The sequence below is a fragment of the Phocoena sinus genome, chromosome 16 (assembly GCF_008692025.1).
Source record: "Phocoena sinus isolate mPhoSin1 chromosome 16, mPhoSin1.pri, whole genome shotgun sequence".
In the NCBI taxonomy this organism is placed as follows: domain Eukaryota; kingdom Metazoa; phylum Chordata; class Mammalia; order Artiodactyla; family Phocoenidae; genus Phocoena; species Phocoena sinus.
Genome location: NC_045778.1, coordinates 58011854 through 58032675, shown reverse-complemented (window position 1 = coordinate 58032675; position 20822 = coordinate 58011854). Strand labels below are relative to the sequence as shown.

The 20822-nt window shown below is 36.5% G+C and overlaps 1 protein-coding gene across 13 annotated transcripts in view; it reads right to left on the bottom strand.

Moving 5' to 3' along the window:
- The window catches only part of BTRC (beta-transducin repeat containing E3 ubiquitin protein ligase), a 184449-nt gene that overhangs the window by 53742 nt on the left and 109885 nt on the right, over positions 1-20822 (bottom strand). For all 13 annotated transcript variants that reach the window (XR_004346248.1, XR_004346243.1, XR_004346242.1 and 10 more), the window contains one exon: positions 18274-18363. Coding sequence is in view for 1 of the 13 variants with exons in the window: in XM_032608676.1 (XP_032464567.1) it covers positions 18274-18363 (90 nt within the window). In the remaining 12 variants the exon portion in view is untranslated. The remainder of the gene's footprint in view (positions 1-18273; positions 18364-20822) is intronic.

Sequence of the window (20822 nt, the reverse complement as noted above, 5' to 3'; positions counted from 1 at the left end):
AAACTTTTCTGCAACAACTGAGTTTTTAATACAAAGAAATGTTATCATTCTGAGTGTGACAGGTACACAGGTAACATTATTATTCTCTTAGTTTTCTACATGCTAAAATATTCCATAATCAAGAATTTAAAACTTTACGGTGTTAACCTTTCTCAGGGCTGACTCGAGGACCTGAAGACCTAATGATGTCTTGAGGTTTTGTGTCTCAATGTGCCTCATTTCTTTCATAATTTACTCTCATTTCCCCACCCACCTTCTCCATAGTTCCCAGTATTTAAGGGAAGGTTTTCAAGAAAATTATTAATAAATGAATGTATCTCTATTAAAAATTCCTTTATTTTGCATGGAGATAAAATATTGTATCAATTTAATATACCAACTTGTCTTATTTAGGGCCAAATCAAAGTAGCAGGGCTACACGAAGAGTCTGCAAATAGGTATGAAAAACCTACTGGGATCCTCTTAATGCTTTATCAAGGTTCTGCTGTTCTCGGCCAGTTTAATTTTCAGCATGATAGCCCATAGCCTGCTGTATCTTAGAGACCTTTTTCTGTCAATTCCAAAGGCCATCAAGTGTCCTCAAGGCCAAGGTGATACATCAGCTACTGTATTAAATAAAGATATATGAAAAAGAACTGGGCCTCAATTTCCATTTGAAAGATTAAATTTCACTGGAAGTTACAAACATAATTTGTGGCACCATCTGCCATGGTGATACTATTTTTCAATACTGAGCAATCTAATGGGCCTACATTGTAAATAAATAAAGCTGGAAGAGTAGGCTGATAGCAGAATGGACATGGACTAAGACAGTAGCAGCGACTATGTTGGGTAGGGTTGGGAAGAAGACAGAATCAAGACATTTGGGAGGATATATTCCTAGGGATAATAGCAAGGAGCCTGGGCTCCTTGTAGATGAAGTAAAAGGAACTGTGATTTTAGAGGCAGTACTACATAGTACCAGACAAGCCTAGGTTCAAGCCCTATGTCTGCAATGTACAAACTATGTAGGCTTGTGCAAGCTAGTTACCCTCCTTAAGCCTCAAATTTCTTCACATGCAAAGGGGAACAGTACCACATATTTCCCAGGGTTGTTAAAAGAAACAACAGGAGATTATGTATAAAATGCTAAGCACAGGGTCTGGCACATAAATGCCTAATAAAGGTAGTTGTTTTCATTTGCTAGTATGTAGAAACCATCAGAGCAATTCGGCCTGTATCAGGACCTGCCCACCAAACTCTGAAAGTAGTTTTAACTGAAACTCCATACAAAATTCCCCAGGAAGGGGAATTATGAATTGGAATATTTTAAAATATGCTAACTTGTCTAGCCACCATTAGCTGATGTGATTGGGGATAGAATTGTGAAGAAAAAAAGAAAATTTAAGATGTGATTAGACTGTAAGAGAAGCTCAGCAGAGCCAGGCTCAAAGGCTCTGGGTGAAATCAGAGGAAACTACAACTTAGGGAATTTTTGTGTGTACTGAGTTATCTCATTTAAACAAATATATTGAGGACTTCCTATGTGCCAATACTATATTAGGCGATGCAAAGGTCACATAGATGTTAAATACTTATAAGTTGATTCTAAAATTTATATGAGAATACAAATGGCCAAGAATAACCAAGGTAATATTGAAGAATAACAACAAAGCTAGAGGGCTTACTATCAGAGTTCAAGATTTGACAAAGACCTATACATATATGGTCATGTAATTTATGACAAAGAAAACAATGCAGTATAGTAGGAAATACATGTTTTAATAAATGGTGCTAGGTCAACCGAATATCACATTTTTTTAAAAAAGCACTCTCACCTCTACCTAACACAACACACAAAAATCAAATGGAGTGCAGATCTAAACGTTAAAGGTAAAAAACAATAAAAATTTTAGAAAAAAAACGTAAGAGAATATCTTCATGACACTGGAGTAGGCATAGATTTCTTAGGTAGAACTATGTGAGGCAAAGATTGATAAATTGGACTATATTAAAATTAAGAACCTCTGTTCATCAATAGACATCATTTTAAAAGTGCAAAGGCAAGTCACAGAGTAGGAGAAAATATTCGTTAACACATGTATCAAAGGACTTATATCCAGAATTCATAAAGAACTCCTACAAATCATTAGGAAAAATATATAAAACACAATAGAAAAATGGGCAGAAGACTTGAACAGGCACTTCACATCTAAGTGGTCAATCAACATATAAAGAAACGCTCAATTTTAAGTGTTAAGGGAAAGTTAAATTTAAAAACACGTGACAACAATGTGAATATACTTAACACTATTGAACTGTACACTTTAAAAATGGTTAAGATAGTAAATTTTATGTTCTATAAATTTTTTTTTTACCACAATTAAGAAAAAACACAAAAACCCACAATGGGATACTGCTACACACCACCAGAATGCTTCAATGAAAAAGCCAGACAACAAGTGTTGTGTAGTGAGGAAAAGGAACAATGGAACTCTCATTAACTGCTGGAAAGAGTATAAATTGGTACCACTGTCAGGACATTCTAATTGCCCTCCTAGTTACATACACAATAGAATATGTGTATTCATTGTAAATATATACCGAAAAAATTTTGTAGTTATCAAAATCTGAAAGCAACCCAAATGTTCATCCACAGTAAAGTGGATACATAAATTTGGTATATTTACATAATGAAATACTACACATCATTGAGAATAAACAAATTACAGGTATATGCAATAATATGACTTTCAAAAAACTATGTTGAGTGAAATAAGTCAAACAGTACAGAATGTATACTGTATGATTCCATTTACACAAAGTTCAAAACCAGGCAAAACTAACACATGATGTTAGCAGAGAGGATAACGGCTACCCTTGGGAGGGGAATGACAAAGAGGGCAGGAGTGGGTTTCTGGTCAGGTTCTTTTCCTTTCCTTTGCTTAAAAAAAAAAAAATCTTGCTGGTGGTTACTCAGATGTGTTGTTCACTTTGTGAAAATTCACTGAGCCAAACTCAGGGTCTCCTGAATACTGTATTAGGAACACATTATTATATTCATAAAAAGAAAAATAAGGGTGAATAAAGTCCTGTTTGGTTACAGATACATAGTCCTAACCCTTATTTTCTGATATAAATGAAACAGGGAGTTCTATAAAAAAGATTTAAATTTTGCCATGGCACAGCCTTAGCCTCTATCTTCACTTACAACCCTTTGGCCACATACAGATAACTGTTCCCATATGCCACTACTCTGAACAAGGTTAGAGCTCCCTCTAGCACTTTTAACTAAGGAAACATCACAGGGCTTTACAGAGCTGACACAGTTTGGTGCTGCCCACGGTTAAATGCAATATGGCGATTTTTATTTTTAATTTGCTTTAATTGTTGCTATGATATGAATAATTAATAGGCTGCCTAAGCCAGTTTTGTGAAGTTCACAATACAGAAAGCCAGGAGAGAAATATCTACTTAGAAAGGAGGCTTAAAAATGGTTATAACTGCTATAATATTAGAGAATTCGGAACATTTATTCATGATTTGTGGCAACATTATGTCTCACCAACAAAGAAGCATGCTACCAAGCACTTCCTACTAAAAATTCTTCTGATCTTCATCAATTTTTCTCTTCATGGCTTCATACCTATATACTGTACCTATATACCACACAAGAGCAAAGTAGGTCAGTGTTAGGAGAACCTTGCTCTTCCGTGGAGAAGAGGAAGGTTTGGCTGTAACACTTAACCTAGTTCCATCCATTCTAAAACAAGTATTTATTAGCATTAAATAACCCCCTGGACAATAGCGACCTATTCAAATTAGCCTGTATTCTTTGCCCATGCTTGTAAACTCCCTTCTCCACTGACACCTTAACCAATGGAAATTATGTCATCAGTGCTTCCACTCAGCAATGTCTGTTTCACATTTGGATATGCCAGAAAGTATAATTTAGTTATAAAGTTGTAATCCTACACATTTCAGGCAGCATTTGAGCAGTCTCTAAAAGTTCAATGATTATAATACACACTATCTGAGAATGCAGCCAGAAATAAAAGGGGCTTCGTTTTTCATTGTTGGGTTTCAAATCTTCCCCTCTCTGAAAGAAACACTGCTTTTCAACACTCTTGTTAAAATACAAATATAAAGCCAGCTAATTAATAAGTCCCTTGAATCAAGGAGAATGAAAAAGAAGAGAATATAAAGAACCACCTTAAAAAATAAATTCATTTTAGCTAAGACTATTATGTGTTCTTCATTATTCTGCATTCTAAAGAAACATTTTTTGAACTATTATAAGGAACAAACATTTCCTATCAACCTTTTCTTAGCATATAGATCCCTCAAAAAGTGTGTCCACAATTACAGGAAACTTTAACAATTTCCAAGGGAAATTTTTTTTTTTTAGCATTCTAAATGGAGATTAATACAAGTCAGGATGACTTCCTCTCTCATGCTCTGGTTACACACAAGCACCACTCTGCCAAAGACAGTGCGGCATGGACATTAGTACTGGATCGCTCCTGCACATACCACAAAGCCATAATGCCAAGTTACCAATTGGTTTGGTTTTGCATTATGTCTGCTGGTCACATTAACACAGCCACATTCATTCCAAGGGCAGCTCAAACTAGGGGTGAAATATTATCCGAAAACAGTTATTCATTAAGCTACTGAGAGCTTCAATCATTTGTGTTTTTCCTGAGACAGGATCCACTACTTGCTTCTCTTTTAATTCACCTAGTATCTACTGGGAGCCATATATCATGAACTAGAACAAGAATGACAGATCTAAATTAACACAACAGAAAAGCTATTCGATGCTGCCTCTTGGTTTCTCCACTTCACTCTCTTTTGTGGCATCCAAAGACTTCAGAATTCTGGCATTAATTAAGCAACAGTTTTATTACACACAATCAAAGCCTAAAAAGAAAAGCCTAACAGACAGTAAGAGGAGATTACAAGGTTCAATTAACAGTTTTACTTTTTTGTGGTTGCTAATTGAGGTATTTTTAATTTTTATCATCTCATATAGAATGCTGAAAAGGAAAATACTATAAGTGTAAGAGGAGAACACAAACCTAAAATGTATTACTGTATCATGATTTTATATAACCAATTTGCATACTTCTGTGTTTTCCAAATCATGGCTATTTGTTAATAAATTGTTAACATTTAATAGGCACCATAGAGAACTTTTTAGATAATCCCCTCACATTTGCTACATCTGCCCTAATTTCTATGTACTAAAATTCACAAAACACAATGATTGAAAACACATGGCCATGGGGTCAGACAGTCTGGGTTCAAATTCTAGTTCTGCAACATACCTTGGGCAAATTGCTTGATCTCTCTGAGTTCTGGTTAATCTATATATAAAATGGGGTTGTATGCTTAATGAGATTGTTGTGGGGATTTAAGTGAGAACGTATATTTAACCCTTAGTGTCTGGCACATTGTAAACATTCAATAAATAATGGTGCACAAATGCTGTATAATTTGATGACACAATCTCTGGCTTTTAATACTTTAAATAATATATATCAGACCCAACAAATATAATTTGAGAATCTACCTTCTGCAAGTGAAAATCAGTCCTATTCAGACTCTACAATGAAGGCAATTTAGTTTTGCATATAATTTGCCCTTTATAGGTAACTTTTACCACACATTTTCAATTGAGGGAGAAAACAGGGAGTAAAAAATAGTCTAAATCTCAAAATTTGAAATTTCAAGAGCACTAAATAATAGCATTAAGTGGAAACCAATAGCAACCTTAACAGCTGAGTAAAAAATTAGTTATATAAGCAAACTATTATATATAGAATTGGATAAACAACAAGGTCCTACTGTATAGCACAGGGAACTGTATTCAATATCTTGTGATAAACCATAATGGAAAAGAATATGAAAAAGAATGTATATTTATGTATAACTGAAACACTTTGCTATACAGCAGAAATTAACACAAAACAGTAAATCAACTATACTTCAATAAATTAAAAAAAAATAAGTTATATAAAACTCTCACTTAGAATCTACTCTTATTGCATGTTCTCATGTTATAATGTTGAGATAGTGGCTCCTACAGTGTCCCAGGCTAGAAGTATTCAAGTTTACATTACTCAGTACTCAAACCTTTGAAAAGCATCCCATATCCTTTTATCACCGCAAATGGAATCTACTATAATCTATAATGTGATGTCTACACCTATTCCCTATCAAAACGTAAAATATAAAAAGTAGTTGTATTTCTTGGACTTATATTCAGAACCCACCTCTTCTCCTTAAGTATTACCTAGAGGAAAAAAAGAAAACTCCTTCAACCGATCAATTTTAAAGTCAAAAATGACATTATACTAATCCTACCCCCTTTCCCCCAAAAAAACCCCAAACCAAAACAAAACCCCACACATATTAAGATTCAAGGAAACTGATTTTAAGTTTCCTAATTAAACCATCAGGTTTTAAGTACTCCAATTACAAGAATAAGAAAAAATACACAAACTGGAAATGAACCTCACACATAGATGTAAATAAAGCCACTCTTTAGGTTGCCCATTAATCCACAAGTGGCATATTCATCTTATTTACAGTATTATACCCCCTGCCATGATATTCCATTACAGAGTCACGCTACACACTCCATAGTTAACACTGTAGGAACCATCTCTTTTTAAACATGGTTTTCTCTCTGTATTTCCCTTTAGGCTTGCTCCAAAGTTTTTTGTTTTTTTAATCTTTATAATTAAATTTCTTATGCTATTAGATATTCCAAGAAAATGTGGCTAAAGTTAAAGAAGTGATGTCTGAGGTATAAAGCATAATTAAACTTATGGTCATTCTTCTAGAAATACTTAAAATTTTCTGTTTGTCGTGGTCTTAGTGCTCCATGTGACCAAGTGCTTCTTACATATATTTATATGTCAACTGTAACTATCAAAAATTTCTATTCTTTCCATTAGAGAATATCCAGGGAGATTTTACACACACACACACACACACACACACACACACACACACACACACACCACAGAATAATATTCATGTTTATTTGCTTTTTGTTTTCATTTGCTTTTGATCAACCTGTTTCTTAATTACTCACTCCTGTCCCAATCCTCCTCTTTCCTGTCTGAAACAGGGGATTCAAGGTCCATCTATTAATTCTGATACCCTCATCATGTCTTTACAATCACCAAACTATTTAAAAGCATGCATACTTACAAAAAATATTTACTAAAGTGTAATCAGACAGAGCCTGGGCTTTGAAGCCCTAAGGGACATTTTTTTGTTTTAACTGATAAAACTAATTACCAAGTTTAACCAGGAAAAATAAGTTTTTGGTATAAAAGGACTGCCAATATATGCTTACACTGTAAATCCTGATACAGCAATTCAAAGGAGATTTGTATTCCAAAACAATTTCTAAAACAATTACTAAGGTAAGGTTACCACCTTGAACGAATTGTACTGGACTCATACTAAGGTGTTACCATACTCATAATAAGTCCAATGACATGAGGTCATCTTCAATCCTTTAAAGATCTATGTTTACAAGGTAGGTGATTATTATTGAGTAAGCATTTAAAATTGCATAGAATTATTGACTAGGTAACCCAGAGTATTTAACGCAGTTAGTTAAATTTTCTGGAAACAGTCTTGCCACAGTTCAGGCAGAACAAGATATTTTACAAGCAGTAAGGGGTGGGGGGATGGGGGAGATGAAGAAATAATATTTGCTAGATGTCAAATGTTCTATATAAATCAAATGTTGAAAAGCTATAGGTGCTTTGTAGTGTGAGACCAAGTATAACAGAAGAGATACACAGGGCCTCCAAATACTACTTAAAAATCAACCCGTATGCAGTAGAGCAAGGACTCTGAAGTCAGAGAGATGACTCAAAACTCTACAGCTTAGATATGTGAAAAGTTTTAATTTCTCTAAGCTTCAGGTTCCTTATCTGTAAAATAGGGATAGTATCATCCATCTCATCAGGTTGAAACAGACAACATAGCTAGCACAAAAGTGCCTAAACACAGGGGCTTAATAAATATTAACATATTCTCTCTCTCCTCCTCAAACTTTTGAGTAGTACAAAAGTAAAAATAAATATCTTCCATCCTGAAGTTACAAGAGAAAGAAAATGGACCTTTAAAAATTCCTTGTATAGGAATATACCCCAAACTAATAAATGAGGAGGATGAGGAACTTAGAAAAGATTATCCCATCCTCAGAGATAAAACTGGTTCCATACATAAGAACTTTAAATAAGGGTGTGTTAGGTGAGATCCAAAGGACTAGACTAATGAAAATTTCTCTAAAGTGAACCCTACTGATGAGATTTTGGATTAGTAGAATTTAAGGTGACTTGGCAACTCTAGCTCTGTTAGGAAATTAAAAGGGAGTTTCTTGGTCATTCAGCCAGTTAGACATTTCTGTTATTACTATTATAAACAAACAAAAAAGATGCCCTCAAAAAAAGAAACATCTATTTTAACACTCATCTTAAGAAACAAATCTTACTGGAAAAGAGCTCTAACAACAAGAACAAATACTGGCAAGATAAGTCAGATGGAATTCCAGAATCATAGGAAAATGGAAAAACACAATTTTATTTTTGTAGAAACTTGGTATAGAGAACATTTAAATTCATAGCTCATTTGCCTTACAAGAAGCTGAACTCACGACACAAGAATAAAATTTTACATGTATGAATCCTGAGCTCATGGGTACTGAAAGGTTCAAAAGGAGAGCTCAGGTTTCACAAGCTTTGTAAGTGATCTATTTATACCATATGACTAAGAACATACTTATTTATGGAGAGCTTATGAGCCCAGGCTTCTGGAACTGTCACTAAGAGAGAAGAGAACGAAAAGCCACAAAAATCCATAAAAGCAGTAAGACTAAAAATCTCTTCCAGATTAAGAAATGCAGAAAAGTTATCACGCAAAATTCCAACAAGTGGGCTTTAAAATACTAATATGCACAGTAGCACCATTCTCTTATAGAGTGTAGGGGGGAAGTCCTAGAGACTACTTAGTATTAAGTCACTGATCTTAAAATACTGATACATTTAAGTCTTAATGAATATTTTCAGGAAAAGCTATTAGTCAAAAAACAAAACAAAACAAAAAATCGGGTTTCTGACAGAATTGCTAGAGCTATACTAAATAGTTTTAGAGGGGAAAGGAAGGTAGGGAGATAGGTACTAGGAGGAAGTGGAGAGCCTTTGTTCTATGAGTTCTGCAAAGAAGTAAATATCAGGGACTTATATTCTGCAAATACAGTAGCTTAGGGCTGCAATAAAGAATTTCTGTTAGTTATATATATTATTTTAAAAGTCCTATTAACTATGATGAGAAAAGATTAGCTTACACCTGAATATTTCATACTATACTTTAGGCTCTTTCCTGTTAATTCTATACTCAGATGGGTACCTAATAAACTGGCTTTTATGTATTAATACTTTAAATAAGTGCCTAAGACAACTGACTGTTAATATTAAGAAAAAAAATTTATTTTATATGCCTTTGGAAGATATCTGGATTCATCTACATAGCCTATATTACTTGCTTTTACAGTAAGCCACTAAACTTAAGATATAAACTCTAAAATACTGCAAATCCTGGTGGCCTCATATACCTTCCCATAGTCAAAGCCTGTCAAAGGTGGCCGAGAAAACAGGCACTGATTTGGTGGAGAAAATTTGGCTCATTAATGTCTTCCACAGCCTAATACCATATTTTCCAATATTTCAGGGATGATTAACATGGTTACAATTTTAGTATAACTGAGCTTTAAGTGGATGAACCAGCCCTTAGTCTCAGCTACTGCATAGATTTTCCCCCCTCTTCCTCCTATAAACACCATTCATTGATAGTCAATTCTCAATTATATAAACTGAAATAACACAGTCCCCCACATACAGAAGTCAATGACATACGGAAAAAAAACCAAATAGTGAATTTCCTAATAAACAGAATCAGGAAAGGAACAGAACTTAAATATGCCATAGCTTACTGCCTGCATTAGGGTCCTCTTTTGAATAATTCAGTGACAGAAGTCCTCCAAACCAGAAAACTCGCATGCTACTTGCAAGGAAAACTCTATATTGGAGGGGTGGGGTGGTAGGAGGCTGAGAAGGCAGACCTTTTAAAATTTTAATTTCTCTGGTTACCTGATTTTTAAAAAAATCAAAGGTTAAAACCCAGAGTGCAATGCTAAAGAAACTGTAAAGTTCTAAATGACCCTTGATAGAATTACTGTCTACAGATCATTAATACATCAACCATATCTGTGACAATACTTTGGAAAGTAGGTAGTATTTCTTTCTTTCTTTCAATTGAAGTAAAACTGGCAATATAACACTATATTAGTTTCAAGTGTATAGGCAGTACTTCTTAAAGTCTGTAAACCAGCTCTAGAGTGGAAACAAAATGCCTGTATACAGCAACAAAGTATGATGTGAAACCCAAAGGTTTTTCTTTTTCATTCCCTTTTAAGGAACTGTGCCTGGCATTGTGCAGCTGTGGTGTTGCCTTCATCACTCCCAACATTTCCAGTCTTGCTAATTAAAAGGTTGATCACAGAACAATGCTCTTCTCATTAATTTCAGTGTTCCGATTGGGCAGGATCCCTGCTTACCCCACCTGATCTTTTCACACTGCTGAAGTTAATGTGACAGGAGCCCGAAGATGGATTACCTGCTACCATATTGCCCGTCGCCTCCAATCAGGAGCTATCTGTGTAAACTGATTGTTCTAATTTGCTCTCATTATTTTTACAATATCAGGAGAAAATAACGCACACAGCTCACTGTCAAAGCCATGAAAATCAGCCATTAGTTAAACCCAGACACTGAGTGGCTTTATTAGAGGCACTGTAGATTATTGATGTAGCTCCAGTCAAACAAGGCAGCATTTGCTTCAGTAGAAGGAAATGTTTATACTGAAAGTAAATATTTATTGTAATAATACCCACAGCAACACGGTATTTTGAAGAATCCTGTCCTTATTTTAAAAGCTTGGTTTTGACACAAATTAACAACAATGAACAGTTGGGTTGGCGTAAGTAGATAACATTTAATACACACACAGTAGCATGAAAATCTGTCTATTAACTCGAATATGTGAGCACTCTTCACCTCCTATACCCTATATAATAAGAAACTCTATTCTGTGACTACAAATGCTAATCAATCAATAAATAACGGAGGTTCTATTTTGCACAACACAACAACAAATATTTTTCTAAAGCAGCAATTTTATGACTTAGGAATCAAAATGGTTTCTATAATGATTATATAGGTATAGGTTTAAATAATAAAAACTGTAGCCTTTTTTTTTTTTTTTTTTGGCGGTACGTGGGCCTCTCACTGTTGTGGCCTCTCCCGTTGCAGAGCACAGGCTCTGGACGCGCAGGCTCAGCGGCCATGGCTCACGGGCCCAGCCACTCCACGGCATGTGGGATCTTCCCGGACCGGGGCACGAACCCGTGTCCCCTGCGTCGGCAGGCGGACTCTCAACCACTGCGCCACCAGGGAAGCCCCAAAACTGTATTCTTATACAATGTAAGTGATCAACAAGAAGGATTATTAATCCTAGTATCACAGAAATTCACAATATATTTCAGAATTGGAAAATAAGAAGCATAATAAAGCCAGCTAAGCAAACAATCTGGGTTTTAAACCCTTCAGTAAGAGATGGTTTCTTAAAGCAGAAGACAGAATTCTACACAAAGGTTTGATAGTCAATGAGATAATATCTTTAAAAGATTTGTCCTGGGCACAAAGAAAATATATTTTCCTGTTGTAAAGAAAATGCTAAACTCTAGAAGAAAATATATGTTAATTTGGCATTTCTAGGCTTGCCTAGCTGAGAACATTTTGTAAAAATGTTAGCTAAATGCTGCCTGAACAGCATTTTGGGGGGCTGGAGAAGGAGGGTATAAATAATGGAAACTGATGCCTTTTAAATAAAGGAATTTAATCCACACATTCTACCCCCATTCCCCTTTTTAGTATTAGAAGGAAACATGGCTTCCTCCTGTTTTCTTTCTATACTAAGATTCCTAGGTAATATGAAGGCAAAAATATGCCCTTCTTGCTGCTCCCCCTTTAATGGCTACTTTTCTTTTTCTAAGAAACGTGTGCCACGCTTTTCTCCTTAAAATTCCTGCACTAAAGACTGCACCATACTGCACTCCGCAAAACGTGCTGATGGCGCCAATTACAATCCCCCAGCCTAACGCTCCAGCCCCCACCATTCGGGCAGATTTATGCGGACTCTTGCCGACGTTATTACAAGTCAGAGTTTATTGGGAAATTGTTACATTATGCGGAGTGTCTAACAAATTGCTTATGCTGCTATAATTGGATTACAACAGCCGCTTGCTCCCACCGGTAAGATTAGGCAAGTAGGACTCCTGCCGATCTCTGAGCGTTAGCAGTAATTTTATTTGCCTTGCCTCTCTCTTTCCTAACAACATGCCTCTCTCCCTGCCAGCTGTCTGCTGAAAAGGCACAGGCTTGTTCCTTGGCCCTAACAATGCAATTACAGCCCCGCAGATCGCACTGTTTGTGCATTAAGTACAGAGCCAAAACGAGGCGAATTGATCGTTTGACTTTTGGAGAAGCCATGTGATCTCTTGGTGTGGGTTATCCGACATGCATCAGCAGGCAATACTGCGGTCAGTTCTTCATGAAAAACTTTCTTCCTTCATCCCACTCTCTCCCAACCTTTCCTTTTTCACTGAGGGAGACAATGACTGGGCTCATCTCATGCTAATCTAGATCAACCCACAAAGACAAACTCAATCTTATTAGCTCCCTGGCTAGATAGAAATGTGAATAGGTTCTAGCATCTTGAAGCACCTCAGTCAGATATATCAGTGGTTCCCAACAGTTGAACCACTGCTGCTATCTAAAAAAAGGCTCATAAAGAGTTCACTGAAGGGAAAAAGTTTACAGAAACACTGTAGTTCAAAAGAACTACAGAAAGTTTTAGGTTTTGGCAAATAAAACTGCCTTGGAAAGTCTTTGTTATAAGCTCTGTCTATTCAAGGAGCCATCAAGAAATCAGCACCGAACCTGTGTCCTGCCTTTCTCCACAGATCTGCTCTGCTGGAAGATGCTGGCGGCCAATGTGCAGAATCAACGCCTCTGACTTCAGACTTAAAAACAGTCAGTCTGATCCCCATTCAGGGCAAAAGTTTAACGTATTTTGTTAACAGCTTTCAGTTTCTTGTTTCTTTTTCTTGTATGTTTAACAATGAGAGCAGGTAGCAAGGAGACTGTGCAAGTATTTACTGTGAATCTAGACTATAATTCATGAAGATTCTCACCGGGGTCCTAACTTTTTTTTTTTAATTAACTTTGCTGAAATGGTTGAAAATGACTTTGAATTTTACCAATTTTAATACAGACCAGGATTCCTATTTACACTTTCCCCTCCAGTGGCATATGCTACTTAGGGTTCCTGAAGCTGATTACACAACAAATGTGCAGTCAATCTGCTGATCCATTTTGGTGCCCCATGTTTGTATTCTTAAATATCATGCACATCTAGAAGGTTATGTATTCTCATATCCTTAATCTGACAAACATACAAACTGTTGTCTATAATGAGGATTCTTGATTCTATTATTACTTCAAAGTGAGCTTGGAAAAGTCACTGTACTAGTATTTCTCAGAACCTCTCTGTAATCCCCATTAACATTCACTAATTCATATAAATATTTAAAGATGGAAGAAAAAACATTACTTCTGAACTTAATTCCTGCCTCCTTTAATACAGCAATAAGCCTAATGTATAAAACATTATACTTCAGTTTTTCCAACCACATCAGCCTCAATGATATGGTTAAATCTTAATATATTCTCCACAAAGCTATTCTTTAGACCCAACAGAGAAGCTTGTGTGCAGAATGGACCATCTGACATGCTACTTGTGGAACAGTATATTAAAGAAGTCTGTTAACACGTAGTTTAAAACTCAAAAGAAACTCTGAACAGCTGAAATGCCTTATAAATAGCACAGACCCAGAGGAAGTGCAAATGTCTGCATTGTGAATTGTAGATCTTAATTACCGACAATGGCTGGTACAGCAAGTAGCACAGGAAAAAAGTGAAACAGTTGCACTGTTCATGGTTGGCAATAATTCTTCAGGAAAATATTTACTATCAATCAGTTATGAGAAAGGGGACTCTGTGCTCGTAAAACAGCACGTTGCTTCTCATACCAGGACCATTTTGCTTCAGCATAATCTGAATTTAAACAGCTTGTTTCCTGCGGATATAATTTTGGAAATAAATAAAACAAGTCTTCTATCAAAATCTGGAGTGAGTGGAAAGGAACATCACATTTTTCTGTCTCAGTTGCAAAAAGATTATTAGTCTAAAGTAAAAACAATAACAACAACAACTACAATACAGAACACATCTACAAAGGACTATGGAAGGGGTTTATTTTCTAAATATAAAGAGGCAGAACTTCTCCGACCTAGGCAGGAATCCAGGCAGATGTGTTCGAAAACAACTCAGTTTTAACTGTATGTGTATGTGTGTGTGTAAGGGTAAATTAGGGAAAAGCCTGAAAACAAAAATTTTCAATAATACTTGAAGTCAATAAAAATATAACAAAAATTAATGCTCTTTATTTTTCCAGTAAGCTTTCTTTACCAATTAAAAAACATTATGAAGGTTGACAATTAGGTACAACATGATTATTGATTTTAAAGATTAAATTGGAGGTCAATAATGACTGTCCATTTAAAGCTACAATAAACACAGAGCTTATCATGTTCCAAACACAAACCTCATGAACTACAGGGCTATAATTAGTAAGAAGGAAGGCTTTGGAAGAAATAAAAAACATCTCAATGCCTCCAAATACTACTTGGATTAAGTTATACTATAAAATGACCCTTCCTCCATTTTTATTTTAAAATATTTTCTTAAGACTCATTCTTCAAGTCAGAGATTCAGAAGATTATTAACCGAGGGTGGCTGTAGTTTGCCTTACAACTTTGTCTTCTTGTATTCTGAAGAGGACTAAGGGTCTCTTTTCATACACCTATTATAAAACATTTATTTTAAGATATCTCTGGCAAAGAAGTCACATACAATATATTATAGGGGTCCAAACATAACAGGATTGCTGTTTTTAAAGGGACTAACTGGTATTAATGTCTTATATAAACAGTTTTCAATAATAAGGTCTTAGACTTTAATTACCATCTCCACCCAAACCAAAGTCACACCTATCAGAATTAGTTGTTTTGAACTAGAGGACCAAAATGGTTGATATCACCATATTATAGTGGCTCCCCATGGAGGTGGACATTCAAGGCCACTTTGGAGCACAATCTGAATCAACAACACATACTTGTACCAAGTTAAAAACCAATGCAGCCATATCAAGTATAGCAGGTGAAACTATCCAGTTAAGGGCTAAAGGTGAAGAGCATGAAATAGGGACAAGCTTACAGACCTACAAAAATAATGGCAAGTCATTACTTTTCAAAGGGCAAGCAGTAAATGAGGCCAGTAGAAGCAGCACAGAATCATGAGATACACATAACATATGTAAATAAAAAAGGGAAAATTCTTCCTATTCCTATGTTATTGGCACTTCACTGGAGACTGTTGCAAGAAAGAGAATTTTCAGCTACATGTTTTTATTTGCCATTGACCAACTGATTATTTGGCTCAGATCTGAAGCAATGAACCAGAAGATGAATATGGGCCAATAAAAGGAATCAGAAAGTTAGGTGGGTTCCTAAACTAGGAAATGATAGAAATCATTATTAAATTAGGGTGTTTAAGGAGATGATGAAAGGATATAGGTGGCAGAATAATGCTAAAATAAGCAAGAATGGGATGAGAGGGTCACCATTTGAGAGCAACGGAAACAGCAGCAATGAGCAAATTTATTTCCTCACTCAAGAGCATAGAAGAAATTATACCATTGTGCCAGATGCCACAAGATTTCTAACCATGCACCGCTAAAGTAGAAGGTAGGAGAGGAAAAAATAAAACCATCATACAGACATACACCAACATAGCCATGTAGCTTAGAGATCCTGGCTTACAAAGTATTGAGAAACAAAAGGAACAGATGCTCACTTGGCCAGCTCTCAATGTAACTCATTAAAATCGTCACCCTGTCCTTGGATCGGTGCTCATGCTAAGATTTTACCTTGTTTAGCCAGAAGTCACCCACTTGTGATGAAACTGAGAACAGCATGGCCAAAAAGGAAAAAGATTATTTTCAAAGGCCCAAATTATTGGTCTCCTCAATGTACAAATGCTAGATAAAAAATAGGGTCAATCAGCACTTGGCTAGTTGTGACTGTATGACTGAAAAATAAATACACGTTAATTTATAATATTCATATTTTGCAGTAAATTATTAAGACATTCTAATTTAAGAACTGAACTGATTAACTCTACCTTTTTTCACTATAACTTTTAATGAATTCCGACATTTCTTATATGGTTATATATATATTATATTATAATATTTCCAATGGTTCTTATATTTCCAATGGTTCTATTTTGTATGATATATTTTCAGTTGATAAAGTATGTCCTTTATCAACTGAAACTACTTCATGTTTTAAGAAATAAAACAAAATAAAAAATATTGCTGCTGGGGCTCCCCTGGTGGCGCAGTGGTTGAGAGTCCGCCTGCCGATGCAGGGGACACAGGTTCATGCCCCGGTCCAGGAAGATCCCACATGCCGCGGAGCGGCTGGGCCCATGAGCCATGGCCGCTGAGCCTGCGCGTCCGGAGCCTGTGCTCCGCAACAGGAGAGGCCACAACAGTGAGAGGCCCGCATACCGCAAAAAAAAAAATTGCTGTTCCTTGATTTTTGAAAACACATGATACCGACCTGGCTCTAATAATAACAGTAACAGAGACCCTGAGTGTATAGATTAAACACTAGATTAGACAATAGATTAAACTAGTTAAAGTTGGGAATGTTGTAAAAGTGACAAATCCCTGAATAACTATAAAAGGCAGTAATTTTGCAGATATGCAGAGTAGAAGTCTAGAAACAGAGCCCGTACTGTACTTCTGCTTACTCCTGGAATAATTTAAACGGCTGAAATCTAAATTTCAGTCAAAGTTCCTGAGTAATTAGAGATAGAAAACGTGAGGCATAGTTGATACAATTATTAGATTGTAAGATCTCTAATACATAAGATTATTTTTGTATTTAGGCTATAGATATGGCACACATTTATACATAAGAAACAAGAAGCTCCATATGCGTGATTAAACATACTTGTCCAGTTAGATCAAGATCACCAAAAGCGGTATTTTTATCAATAGCTGCTCAATAAATAATAATATTGATATAATAATTGGATTTTCTATAGCATATTTCTCAATCCTACAATGGTGTACTCTATACTTATTACATTTTAAAACCACCACCAAACTTATGAGAATAACTGTATATTTTTTTATACAAATCTTTTTTTTTGGGCCGCGCCACACAGGATCTTTAGTTCCCCAACCGGGGATCGAACCCGTGTCCCCTGCAGTGGAAGCAAGGAGTCTTAACCACTGGACGGCCAGGGAAGTCCCACACAAATCTTATCTGTAATAATCCATAATTAGTGTCAAGCAACAAATGTGAATTAGACTAAAGTGTGACCAGAACACATAATCAAAAAATTCTGCTGCAACTGATGAGAAAGAAACTCCAACTTGCAATCTGCTTTGGATAAAATGATGCCTCCTACATTCTTTTTAAAAATCCTATAATAGGAACTTCCCTGGTGGTCCAGCCGTTAAGACTCTGTGCTCCCAATGCAGGGGGCCTGGGTTCAATCCCTGGTTAGGGGACTAAATCCTGCATGCCCAACTAAAGATAAAAAGCTTGTATGGGGCTTCCCTGGTGGCGCAGTGGTTGAGTCTGCCTGCCGATGCAGGGGACACGGGTTCGTGCCCCGGTCCAGGAAGATCCCACATGCTGTGGAGCCGCTAGGCCCGTGAGCCATGGCCGCTAAGCCTGTGCGTCCGGAGCCTGTGCTCCACCAACGGGAGAGGCCACAACAGTGAGAGGCCTGCGTACAGCAAAAAAACAAACAAACAAACAAAAAACAAAACAAAGATCCCATATGCTGCAACTAAGACCCAGCGCAGCCAAATAAATAAAAATGAAATAAATAAATATTTTAAAATCCTATAATAGTCTTTAATAGCAATACTGAGTAAAGATGTCTATAGATAAACCATTATTATCATGTGGTATAATACATATTGATGTGTAATATTACTCACTTTGGCCACACAATTTTCAGTCTTCATAGCAGTGCTTGCTAGACATACTGTCTCTTGATTTAAGCAGAGTCTGGCACAGCTGTTGTAGGTCTGTAAAGAGAATTTTTTGGAAATAGGTTTAAATACTGAAATACTGTCGTGTAGTTTTCAAATTCTGCCTTATTTCTCAAAATCAGCACACAAATAGATCCTATGTGTAAATACCAGATTTATGGGAGCTGCGGGACAAGGTAGACAGGGAGAAGTAAAGAAAGTGAGAGCCCAAAAGTGCCACTGATGTGCCCATGAACAAGTATGTAAGCAGCAGTGACTTTACTGTATATACGAAAAGTAGGGGTGTCAGTTATTCAAAAATGGGCAAAGGACGTGAACAGAGGTTATCCAAGAAGATATGCAAATGGCTAAAAAGCACATGAAAAGATGCTCAACATGACTAATCATGAGAGGAATGCAAATCAAAACTACATAAGATACCACCTTACACCCATTAGGATGGTTACTATTAAAAAAACAAAACAAAACCAGAAAACAAGTGTTGGAGAAACTGTGGAGAAATTTGAACCCTTGTGCACTGTTAGTGGGAATGTAAAATGGTACAGCCATTGTGGAAAACAGTATAGTGGCGGTTCCTCAAAAAAATTAAAAATAGAATTACCATATGATCCAGCAATTCCAATTCTGGGTATATACCCAAAAGAACTGAAAACAGAGTCTTGATGAGATACTTGTACATCCATGTTCATAGCAGCATTATCCACAATAGCTAAAATGTGGAAGCAACCCAAGTGTCCACTGACAGATGAATGGATAAGCATTCATCTGAATGTGGTATATACATACAGTAGAATGGTATCCAGCCTTAAAAAGGAAAGAAGTTCTAACATATACTGCAACATGGATGAAACCTAAGGACAGTATGCTATGTGAAATAAGCCAGTCACAAAAAGACAAACACTGTATGATTCCACTTAGATAGTCAAAACATAAAATAGAATGGTGGCTGCCAGGGGCTGGGAGAAGTGGGGAATAGGGAGTTACTGTTTAATGAGTACAGAGTTTCAGTTTTACAAGACGTTAAGAGTTATGTGGATAGAACTTCCCTGGTGGCGCAGTGGTTAAGAATCCGCCTGCCAATGTAGGGGACATGGGTTCGAGCCCTGGTCCGGGAAGATCCCACATGCCGTGGAGCAACTAAGCCAGTGTGCCACAACTACTGAGCCTGCGCTCTAGAGCCCGTGAGCCACAACTACTGAAGCCCACGTGCCTAGAGCCTGTGCTTGGCAACAAGAGAAGCCACGGCAATGAGAAGCCCACGCACCGCAACAGAGTAGCCCCAGCTCGCCGCAACTAGAGAAAAGCCCACGCGCAGCAACAAAGACCCAATGCAGCCAAAAATAAAATTTTTAAAAATTTTTTAAAAAGAGTTATGCGGATGAATGGTGGTGACTATTACACAACAATGTGAATGTATTTAATATCATGAACTGTATGTTTAAGAATAGTTAAGATGGTAAATGTTATGTTACATGTATTTTACCACAATTTAAAAAAAACACTGGTTATACTTTATTGTAATCAAACTTGCCAATATATTAAATTAAAATGTTTCCTTTTAGTCTTAAGTTTTTACTGATAGTACATGTAACAGCTCTCAAACAATAGTGCATGTCAGAATCATCTGGGCTTGTTAAAACACAGATCGCTGGGTCCCATCCCCAGAGCTTCTGAGAATCTGCATTTTTAACAAGTCCCCAGCTGATGTTAATGATGCTGGTCTAAGAACACTCTTTGAGAACTATTTTTATAAATATGTGTGTTGAAATTAAAGAGAAAAATCTTAAGACGTGGGCGATCTCTTATAACCAATAATAGGAAAGAATCAAGTTTTTAAAATTCTAGATTTACAGAATAGTTGCAAAAATAGATATGAGTTCCTGTATACCCTTCCCCAGCTTTCCTTTATGTTTTTAGAAATATTTATTTATTTATTATTTTTGTCTGCATCGGGTCTTAGCTGTGGCACATGGGATCTTTCGTTGCAGTGCACAGGCTCCTCTCTAGTTGTGGTGCACGGGCTCCTCTCTAGTTGTGGCATACGGGCTCTGTAGTTGCAGCGCGTGGGCTCTCTAGTTACAGGACGTGGGCTTGCTCAATAGTTGCAGTGCATGGGCTTAGTTGCCCTGCAGCATGTGGGATCTTAGTTCCCCCACCAGGGATCGAGCCCGCGTCCCCTGTATTGGAAGCTGGACTCTTAACCACTGGACCACCAGGGAAATCCCCCAGCTTCCCTTTATGTTGATGTCTTACACAACCACAGAACATTTATCAAAACTAAGGAATTAACTTTGGTACAATATAAAGTTAAGAACTTATTTGAGTTTCACCAGTTTTTCCACTAACATCCTTTCTCTGTTCAGGATCTAATCCAAGATCCCACATTGCATTTAGTTGCTGTGTATCCTTAGTTTCCTCTAACCTGTGACAATTCCTCAGTCTTTGCTTGTCTTTCACGATTCTGACACTTCTGAAGAGTACTGATTAATCTACAG